General features: G+C 34.1%; 1 protein-coding gene across 1 annotated transcript; it reads right to left on the bottom strand.

Moving 5' to 3' along the window:
- Window positions 1–414: 414 nt before the first annotated feature.
- LOC122292487 (transcription factor RAX2-like) lies at window positions 415–2,326 on the bottom strand. The gene is made up of 3 exons (XM_043100868.1): window positions 2,044–2,326; window positions 1,784–1,913; window positions 415–1,403 (listed from the first exon to the last, which is right to left on the bottom strand). Exons 1-3 carry the CDS (start codon window positions 2,321–2,323, stop codon window positions 704–706), a joined length of 1,110 nt encoding a protein of 369 aa, XP_042956802.1. The 5' UTR covers window positions 2,324–2,326; the 3' UTR covers window positions 415–703.
- Window positions 2,327–11,474: the final 9,148 nt, after the last annotated feature.

The raw sequence follows: 11,474 nt of genomic DNA on the forward strand, positions 1-11,474 counted from the left end.
AAAACAGGGAGAGAGAGTCTGTTCGATCTTCAGGCTCCGCAAAACTCCAAATTTTCGGCGTCAAGTAAGCTTTGTTGTTAATAATATACGGTGGAGAAGTTTGCATCTTGGGTCTCATGACCTGGTTCTTGGAAAAAGATTCTGGGTTTTTTATTATTTCCTCGCAAGTAACGCCAACCATCCAAGGCCCCAAATTGCCCTTTGTTGCATGTTACAGAGCAATAATTCAGCATGGGTATTATGGACTTTTTCTTAGACAGTGCATTTTTTCATGACAAGAGTACTCTACATAAGGGTGGTTTATCTCCCAGACAGCCAATTAACTTAAAAATACAAACTTAAAAATCTTTTAAAAGGTTGTGAAAAATTTTAAAAAGGCGCAACACTAGGTTTATGTTTACATTAGACTGGTTATTCAATGATATAATCAATCTCTAGTTTTCATAACTGTTTTATTTTTTATTGGAGGGGCAGTGAGGGCAGGCAGGGCCGTACAACAATATGAACGTCACCATCGTCACCTCCCAAAAAGAAATGTACAGAAGAAAAAGAAGCCCTACCCATGTACTGTCAAAGAGAAGAAAAAATAAGAAAAGAAATATTTCATTTAATCAAAAACACAGAACCCCAGAAACTCCCCCAACACCATGCCCCTTACCCCATCAAATCTTTCTGATTTTACTTACAGTCAGACGTCAGTTTTTCAGTAGAAGTACGTGACCTTCTCTGCTGTCTTGCTTTCATCAACATTGAACAAGTTGTAAGCACCACTATTACTACTGATAACAAGTTGCTTAACATTCTCAAGATCACACTCTAATGGGACTTGATCTCCAAAGTACGCATGTGGCTTCTCAGCCCATTGGTTTACGTTTTCACCTTCATTGCTGCCATAATTAAGCATGAACTTCTGGTTTTCTTCTAACCCATCCGAGATGTAGCCTTGGAAAGCCATCACTTCTTGTTTAATCTCTCTGCCGTAGCTGATCTGAGTACAGCTCCCATCAGAAGAACTGCAGCTTCCTTCACTTCCAAACATGAGGAGGTTCTCTTTCACAGGATAATACTGCATGAAATTCGCCCGGCTCTCCTGAGTCTGGAAAACAGATGGATGGATGGGCAAAGAAGTGCTGCTGCTTAAAAAACTCAATGGGATTGAAGTACTGGAATCCAGGCCTGAGAAAGATTTAGTTGTTGAGGTGTAATAAGAGCTGCAATATTCCTTGTAAAGTGAAGATGATAGTGGTTGAGTCTGAAATGGTGGGGTTTGATGAGAAGATTGCAATGGTCTCTCAGATTGAGGATGCATCCCCATGAACAGCTTCTTCTTCAGCTTGGTGTTCCAGTAGTTCTTGATATCATTATCAGTCCTGCCTGGCAACTGAGCAGCTATAATTGACCACCTGTTGTTGTCAACATATAACCATAAGAAGAAAACTCCCAGCATTCCCTAATTAACAGCTGAGAGGGCATGTTGATCGTAGATCTAAACTTGCCGTGCATGCAATAGAATTATCCAAAAATAGCAGATTCTTGACAAATGAAAATCACTATAGTAAACAGAAGAAAAACCTGAATCTTCTATTTTTCTCCTTTACTATGTTACCCCTTTTGGTTAGGTTCATATTTATTTTGATCTCTTAACAGTGGACAGTGAAGGGGAAAAGTGGATATAACAATCATACCCGCGAAAGTTTGGGCAGTTTTTCAGGTTAATATGAACTGAAATTATTGTTCGAAAAATCAAAGTTTTACAATAAGAATTATGTAGAGATTACTTTACCTGCTTCCAATGCTAGCAAACAGGGCGCAGATTATTCTGTCTTCCTCGTCAGAAAACTCACCATGTTTAATGTTAGGCCTGAGATAGTTAAGCCATCTCAGTCTGCAACTTTTCCCACATCTCTTCAGACCTGATGCAGAACCAAATCCAAACAAACAAGATAAAAAGAGGAACATAAGAGAGAGAGACAGAGACAGAGAGCAGCGTTTAAGCATCGTTTCGAAGCGGGTTAATTTATCATTGTTTTGCATTAATCTTACCAGCTTTCTGTGGGAGAGCAATCCAGTTCCCTCCAGTTCCATATTTCTGGATGTACTCCTTAAGCTTTGAGTCTTCTTCTGGCGACCATGGCCCCTTCTTGACATTTGCCTTGTCACAACAAGGAGCCCTCCCCATCTCTCTCTCTCTCTCTCTCTCTCTCTCTCTCTCTCTCTCTCGGGTCGGGTATATATGTGCGTGTGTGAGAAGTGCTATGTATGTTTGGTATCCTCTATCCTCTTTAAAGAACCGAAGGTCTCTGAGAGACTGATGAATTAACATTGATTTGGACGAGGGTTTGTGCCTTACAATTAATAATTGGCCTGTTTTCGGAGGTTTGACAGGAAAAAAGAAATATATTAATTCGTAGGTACAAAAGTCAAAATGATAGGTAACGCTCAATCACTTTCTAACTCGTGCTGATTAATTATTTAGTACTTTCCATCTCAAATGGTGGCGCCCCATATCAATTATCAACCAGCTTGAGCTTACTCAGTTTCTTCCTTTTCTCCAAGCGTTCAAGGTCCAGTTAGAGCATTCACATTGGCTTAGCCAAATGAAATATTTGGCCAAATTTTATATAATTTGATTCAAAAATCATTTATATTGGATTGAATAAGTTTAAAATAATTTAGACTTTTACTACAGTGATTGACTAAAGATGGAAGACCATTACTCATTCATCAAACATTAAAATATTAATTTATCATTCTAAACAAATAAATTAAATTAATTAGAATATAATTAACATTTAACATTTAGAATATAATTATTATTAACATTTAATAATATTTTTTAATATTAATTGAATATAATATAATTATTATTAACATTTAACAATACTTTTTTTAATATTAATTTAATTAGAATATAATTACTATTAGCATTTAATAATACTTTTTTGTAATATTAATATAATATAATATAATTATTATTATTATTAACATTTAATAATATTTTTTAATATTAATTTAATTAGAATATAATTATTATTAACATTTAATAATACTTTTTTAATATTAATTTAATTAGAATATAATTACTATTAACATTTAATAATACTTTTTTGTAATATTAATTTAATACAATATAATTATTATTAACATTTAATAATACTTTTTCTAATATTAATTTAATTAGAATATAATTATTATTAACATTTAATAATACTTTTTTAATATTAATTTAATTATAATATAATAATATTAATATAATATAATATAATTATTATTATTAACATTTAATAATACTTTTTTAATATTAATCTAATTAGAATATAATTATTATTAACATTTAATTGGTAGAATTACAAAATGTGAGAAAATAAATTAAATAAAAAATTTATTAATTTAATAATATTTTATTATTATATAGAGAATAAATGGCTAATCCAATGTGAGGATTGAATTTTGATGGAGTAGGCAAATGTAAAAAAGTGTTGATATTGGCCAAATTTGAAGATAAATTTGGCCAAACCAATGCTAATATTCTTAAGGGGAAACACTATAACCAATTAAATTGATGGCTACAGCTATCTTAATGTGACCATTTCCAACAGCATACTAAGGGGTTGTTTGGTTTGGGTGAGCATTTTAATTCATCTGATTTTATAATTATTATAATTTTTTTAAAATTTTTATACAAAATAGAATAATATTATTATACCAGCCAAGTTTGTCCATGAGGTGCATCCCTACTGCAAATTGCACTTTCCTTTTTTATGCTTTTTATTTCAAACATTTTTTAAACATGTTTAAAAAATTAAAACAAAACACGAATACATTAATAATCACTCACTTAACTATAAATAAAAAAATATTAAAAAATAAAATAAAATAAATAAGCAGTCAAATTGAGAAGGCAAACTCAAGGGGCATAGTATTATTTTCCAATACAATAAATAATTCAATTTTTCAAATTTTAAAACAAAATTGATATTCTAATAATATTCTACCCTCCCCCTAAGTTGTACCATTACTACTACAAGAAAATTACTTATTTGTTCTTAGTTATTTTTTATCAAAATAATTATTTTTACTTAAAATAAGTCAATTTTTCGTCACAAATAGTCATCTTCATCGCAAATAATTCATCATAAGTATTCATTTGTCTTGTAGTGCATGTTTAAATAAAAATTAGTCACTGTCGTATGTTAATTGAGTTCTTTTACCTAAGAACCCTAATAAGGTAAATAATATTTCGCAGCATTAATATAAAGCTAGGAACATATTATGAACCACGTAAAAGTTAACACAAAATTATTTGTCAATGTATGTGTTGTTCACTCAAAATGTATGATTGGGACAATGTATTAATTACATTCGTCTTGATTCTTGCCTTTCTATATCATTTCACGAGAAAAAAAAAAAAAAAAAAAGCAATTTCAGTTTGTTTAACTAATAACTTTTAGATCAGAAAAAATCTAGTTATAAATACAATTGTGTATTAATATAATCTAATGTGATTGGTTAAAATGTAGATTTTATTAAAAACAATATTAATTTAAATTTTGAATATGAAAAAATCAGTATTGGTATGCAGATCATTAATACACCACTTTGTTTATACATAACAAAACTCTTTAGACAACCTTATGTGGTCCGACGTTGCTCATGATGAAAACAACATTTTCTTTTTCACTTAATTAGTACTAAAGTGAATTCCATAATTAATCTAAATTGTTGTCAATTCATCTTATCTAATTATTATAATTTTTTTAAATTTTAATATAAAATATAATAAACAATTTAATTTTTTCAAATTTTGAAATAATTATAATAAAAATAAAATATTTTAATAATATTTTATATAAATTTTGATTTTAATCTTAACTTAATTCAACTTAACTCAATATACAAACTCAGCCTAAATGGATCGTTCATTTTCTACTGACAAGGAAACCCCTTCGTTAATATGCATTCCGAGAACCATTCCTCAATTAGACTGATTCCGTAATCTCATGTACTGTGCATGGGATGCATGCAGATGGTAAGCGATAAGAGCGATGATCTGAACAAGGTGCCCGGGAATGACTAATCAATGCCACCTTCTGAGTGTCGAAATGCTGGCGCAAAGATCGATCATTACCACAGTCAACAGTTTGTAAAAATGGGCAAGCAATTTCCCCGCAGATGCTACGTACTACATAGGGTTTCCTTACCGGCGGCCTTGGTGTTTCTAAAACCACAGAGGAATAGAGGCCTAAGAACCAATGCATAGGGACACATGTGCTTGATTTAATAGGGTTCTCATGAATCATCATGATGCCTAGTGAAACAGCCCTATTATTCCTCATTCACGGTCAATACGGTGAGTTACGTCAAAATGAGTATTCTGAGTAGCCTAGCTTTTGTATCTTGGCATCCTACGTAGGTTACCCTCATTTGTAGCCCCATACGTGATTAACCAAAACTAGCTCAATAAAGCTGTACCCCTTGTTTTCTTCTTATGGCATAGATCTCAGAATAATGCATAGTACAATCTTTAAAAGTTGGCGCAAGCGTAGCACTATGGATCCGGTAAGAGATTTTTCTATACACAAAGCAGGAACTTTTTCTAACGTGCATAAAACAGGAGATATTCAAGGAAGAGATTGTCCCCAAAAAGTACAATACTCATCTCTCAAAAGTGGCCGTCCTCTTTCACTCGTTTTGGTTTATATTGCCTCTCAGGTTCACAAAGTTCGCAAGTCATCTAGCAAGAAGCCAAGTTATGAGCTGAATTCTAATTCCATAAAATGGTATTTATCATTAGCATAACTAATATATGGTATTTATCTTCTTTTGTTTTACTACAATCTTTGAAATACTTTTGCTTAACATTACAACAACCTTAATTCTTCCGCGCCTCCTAATTAATTTGATTGCTAAATGAAGCCAAAGTAACCTTAAATTACTTTGGCCCTTTGGGTGCCTGATATTAACAAATTACAAACATCTCGTAAGAAAACATAACCAATTTTTTTCCCTCTTTAAAGGGTATAATTGAGAACTTCATGTCTATAGCCTGTCTATGAAAGACATAGAGAAACTTTGTAATACCTGGGTCAGTGCGAGGCTGTATAAAAGAAATTTTTTAGGTTTTTTTTTTATATATACGAAAAGCTCATTTGAATTTTTAAATATATATATATATATATTTTCAAATATACTACGGCCTAAAATCTCTCTTTTAATAAATTAAGATTTCCTTTAATTTTATTTTTTTAAATTAAAAATTTTTTATGGGCTGAAATAATTTTTGAATAAATTAATTTTTTTTTTTAAGTTTGAATCGAGCTCTAAAATTTAGGAAAGAGCTCATTTATTTATTTATTTTCATCACTTTATTTTTATGTGTTGCATAAGTTCACGCACAACCTCCACAGATCCCACTTCATGCACGCTTTTCCCTCTTTTTACACGTCTCTTTTCCTAGGGTTTATTTTTGATTCCCCATATATACTACGGTTAGATTTTTCCTACATGAAGAAACCTCAAGCCACAACGTCCCTCTATGTACGGAGCACCCAACCCCTCATTTTCCCCCATCGTAAGCATTACAACCCACCACCTAGTCAGTCACAGCCTCAACCTACTCAGTTGTTTGGTACCACCTTTGTTTATGCATCACCGAGCAGCAGTAGTTTCAAAACAACCCTTCCTCCACATAGCAGCCACCATCCAAGGATTGAACCTAGCCTGCACCTCCGTAAGCTGCCATGATCCTTTCAGCCTTTCGCCACTGCACCTTGGCGTACGGACTGAGAGAAAGCCACGGAAACTCATCCCTTTGTCCCCTGTTTTTAGCACCCGAAACAGAGCAGTTATCTTTTCTGCTTGCCTCCGCTGGGTGTAGCCCAGCAACCCTAGCCTTGCCGTCGTGCACCACAGCACTTTTGTTAGATGCTGCCCAGATCGATCACCCCTACACCGCCATAAGCCTTTGTCTCTTCCTCTCTATTTTCTCAGCCGTTCAGCCATGCCATCCTCAACACCCTCAGCTACTCTATTCAAGGCACCACTCACAGCCCAACGCCTCCACCCACTCAACCACCAGACAACCTTTTCAGTTCCCTCTCCACTGCTTTTCAACCTCTGTTTTTCTACCCTTAAAATAGAGCATGGGTTGTGCTCTCAGCCCTTACGCGATGGAGGTCTAGATTCGTTGTCATAACCTCCATGTTGTCTCCACTTGCATGGAAGCTGCTGCCGAAGGCTGCGTGTCACCCCAGCTGCTTGCTGTCCTCAGCTTAAAGGCGTCTCCGCCACACCACCTTGATCCGCCGCATCTCCCTCTCTCTTTGTAAGTTTCTGACGTGCATCCCTTGTTTCATGCAAGAAGCCTTCTTTTGGTTTAGAAGAAAATAGGATGTGATCGTGCCCCTCGTAAAGCTGGTTAAGGAGGAATGATTTTACATTTATACGTTTTGATTTTTTTAAAAACCAAAGCATGAGGATTTTTAAGGTTATTTTTCAGTCAATCACTAGGTTGGTTTTTACGTCGAGCCTAAGTCTTTTGTAGTAAGTTATTGAACTTACTTTAATGGACTTGTTTCTACTCGGTTTCTTTTTATATAATTTTTTTAGTGCGTTGTGTTAAGTTATTTTGAAATAAAATGTTTTTAGATTGAGTTCAAGTTTTAAATTATTTTAGATCAGGTAATATTTATATTTTAATGACTTTTCTTTTTTTTTAAAAAAAAAATGGATTGGGTTTTGTTTTCTTTTAAATAGACTTGTGAAATAGTGACAATTAGGTTAAGTTAGTAATAAGTGGACATCGATGAATTTGAAAGGTAGAGATATTTTAGGGTTACAAGAGTTGTAGATTATTTTTAAGGAAAAATAGATTATTTAGTATTTCAGGGTTAAGTTCTGATATATGTATTTGATTGGAAATTTATGGAAGTATATGACTACTTTATAGGTAACAATTAATTTTTTTTTTCAGTACTATTGTGGGGAAATTCTAAAAAGTTAAGAAGTTCAGATAAGCAAGCTGGATTTCTATGCTAGATTTTGCATAAAAGAAATGAACTAAGGTTGATTTTGGAAAAATATGCATATTTTGTTATGGAAATAATTTTGAAACACTTCAGTTATTTATTTTGCATTACTCATAAAATTTTGTATAAGAATAAAGTATTATTTGGCATAACTGGTGTAAGCATGAGATATTTTGATATTTTGTTTCTGAACTGTGCAAAAGAGAGCGAATATAAAATTTTGTGCATAAATTATAATTTTGTAATTTGATTATGTTATGTTCTGAAGATGTTTTGTACTCCTAATATGATATGATGTGATTTTTGAAAACCTCTGGCATGACATTCTGTTTCTACTTCTATTTCATTTTGACCTTACCACAAGTGTAAAAATGTGGCTTCTATTCTGGTTGGTACCAACTTTTTTGTTTCCGTTGCACCTACTTTAGAAGTAAAGTGATTTTTTGCATGGTCTTTCCTGTGTGCACACTCAGGGTTTCGAAAATAATAAGTAAAAGATTCACATTTTGTTCCTACTCGATTGGCTGTCGAGATTTGTACAATCCTACCACGGGGGTTAAACATGGAATTATGTTTTGATGTAATGTTTTAGTTATACTGTGCCAAAGGAATTTTGAATAAGAATATTTTTAAACTTTCGCTCTGATATTTTTGATAACATGTTCTAACTCTACATTATTAAAATAAAAAGTGTTTTGTTTTGCATTCTGAAATTTGTAAATATTCATATTTGTATACTAGTAGATGTTTACTACTTACTGAGTTATTGATAATTCACTCCTTATCTCCATAACATTTTTTAGATATTTTGATGGTTCAACTGGAGAACACGAGTAGGAAGTTTTGGAAAAGTTCATTAGTCATATATGAATAATTGCTAAGGGTATAATTGTTTTTGGAGGATCATATTTTGTATGTTTGTTTACCTTCGGTGTTTATTTTGTTACGTTGAGTTATGGGAAATTCAAGTTTTTGTGGAGTTGTTATTATATCTTATTAAGGGTTTTGGTTAGTGTTTTTGTGGATGAATATGGATATTTAGGTTGAGCCAATGAATTAATATCTTATAGAGTTTTTCGGATTATATAGTTTGTAATATTGGAGTTAATATTCAGTGATAAGAACTAACTCTCCGAACTTTTGAGATCAGGATGTTACAAACTTAAATAAGAAGAAGGGTTGAAAATGGATGAAAATCGCATAGAAATAGCTCGACCAAAGAGTAATTTTTCTTTATCTTGTGTTCTGATCATCATAAAGTGGACTACTTAGAATTGTAGACTTATGTTATATTTCAAAGGTGAATTATGTTTCTACAAAAACCGCTGTACTGGATGTATATATATAGCATCGGATCCCTGTGACATCCCTTTTTTACGTATATTTTTATTGAAGTAGTATTTTAATTTAATTAAAATATTAGTTCTTTTATTTTAAATTATTGTATTTTAATTGGATTTATTTAGTTGTAATATTTATTTTGTGGATTTTTCTTGATATTACTTATCGTTTTGATTTTAAATTGCTGTATAATTTATTTCAGTCTGTTTTTGGATTTAAAATTATGTTGTTGTTTTTATTAGTTATTTATTATATTTTAATTGATGTGGTGTTTAATTTATTTTAGTCGTTTTATGTTTTTTTAAAAATCGTTTTCATCGGGTCAGTTTTTGGACTCCGGAGGTGAGGATTGGACCTCATTTCTTTTCTTTTCTCCTTTTCTTTTTCCCTTTTTCCTTTTTTCTTTTTCCTTTTCTTCTTTTCTTCTTTCTTTATTTTTCTTCTTCTTCCTTTCCCTTCTCTTCCCGCGCGCGCAGCACCTCTCCCTCTGTCCGTTCCTTTAGCCCGCCCAACCGGCACCACCTCCAGCTGCCATGATCCACCTCCACCTCCGGCATGTCCCTCCCTCACCGGCGAGCTCTACTGCACTGGTGGTGTGCTACGCCAGCCACCCAATCTCTCTCTTTTCTCCTCCAAACAAATGGGTCTTCTAGCATTTTTCTCTTCTTTGAGCTACCATACACGGCCAAATCAGCCACCAGGCACCACCAATAGACTTACTACATCAAGGGCTTCCTCCCCATGTCCTTCTTTTCCCCTAACTCTCTCTTTTTCTCCAATGGTTCTCCATAGCTAGAGTTTCGGTTGCACCACCGTATGCCGCCATACACGGCCACCCATGGTGTTTCACCACCACCATCTTGTTCCTCTCATCACCATGACCTTCCCCAAGAAATTTCATGGCCAACGGAGTTGTGTATAGCCCTCACTCTCCCTCACTCTCCAATGCCGAAATTAGCTTCAAGTGACCGATCCGCAGCCGTGCGCCACCACCTACGGCCAACTCTCACTTCCAATAGCTTCATAAACCCCTCTAAGCCATTTCCTATCAATTTTGTGTCTTAGTTTGTGCCCGTTCAAAAATGGGTAATTTACTACTCACGGTCACAGTGTAAAATACACTGTTACGTTACTTTCTTTCCGCCGTTTGCAATGTCGTGAGCTTTCAAAAAATACCTTATAGCGCTGTAAGTATTTTTCAAACTCTACTTTTAAATTTAAATATATTATGCTCTTACAATAATTATTTGACTGCTGGTTGGTTGATTCCAGACTGAGTACGAGGAGTTCGGGAGTCGGATGGATTGATGATGGAGTTGATTGGTTTTATTGTTTTGTAATTGGTTGGTTATTTGTGCTTTGAGGTTGCATTTACATGGTGCATTCACGTGCATTTTTTTTTAAATTGAGAAAATCCGGTTTTATTCGTGTAAATGGATTTTCGGGTGCATGTGTATCACGACCCCAAGCCGGGATGGGGTATTATCTCGGTGGAGCTCCTTTGGTCACTCGGGAGTGGATAATACTGAGTGACATCCCCTGAGTTATCGCTGGGCGACGACTGGATTGCACGATACGGTAACGCTGTCGACTCCGTGGTCCCTAGAGGGACGGGGACTAGAGGATGGCCTGGTTCAGGACGCGCTGGGCGCGAGTACTGTACATTACTCGTTTAGGTGTCACACGCGTAGACGTTACCTGCGGTGTGGCACAGAAGCTAGAGTGTGCGGATGATCCCTAGGGGAGATCATAATGCATGCAATAATTGGATCGGTTTTATGGTTTTGGTTACGAGCCATTTTCTGGGAAAATGGTGAGGTTTGGTTTGAGGCTATATGATCCATTTTCTGAGAAAATGGTGGTTTATTGATTTGGGCCATTATCTGGGATAATAGCGAGGAATGGTTTTAAAGGTTATGTTTTTGGGTCAAATGGGTTTTTTTTTTTTTTTTTTCTTTTGGCGTGCGTGGAAAAATGTGGTTTTTACGGGTCATGTCCATTTGTATTCTTTTATGCATATTGTTTGAGTTTTAATATGCTTTTATCTAGTGGCGTTTGGATCTTACTTACCTGCGACATCATTTTTGGTATCGTAGTTTTTGATGC

This window comes from Carya illinoinensis, chromosome 13 (genome assembly GCF_018687715.1).
Source record: "Carya illinoinensis cultivar Pawnee chromosome 13, C.illinoinensisPawnee_v1, whole genome shotgun sequence".
NCBI classification, from domain to species: Eukaryota; Viridiplantae; Streptophyta; class Magnoliopsida; order Fagales; family Juglandaceae; genus Carya; species Carya illinoinensis.

Coding starts and splice junctions, on each gene's coding strand:
- LOC122292487 (XM_043100868.1), bottom strand. CDS start 2,323: ATGTTAATTCATCAGTCTCTCAGAGACCTTCGGTTCTTTAAAGAGGAT. Junction 1,914..2,043: donor TGCTCTCCCACAGAAAGCTG/GTAAGATTAATG, acceptor GTTCTGCATCAG/GTCTGAAGAGATGTGGGAAA. Junction 1,404..1,783: donor TTTGCTAGCATTGGAAGCAG/GTAAAGTAATCT, acceptor TGACAACAACAG/GTGGTCAATTATAGCTGCTC.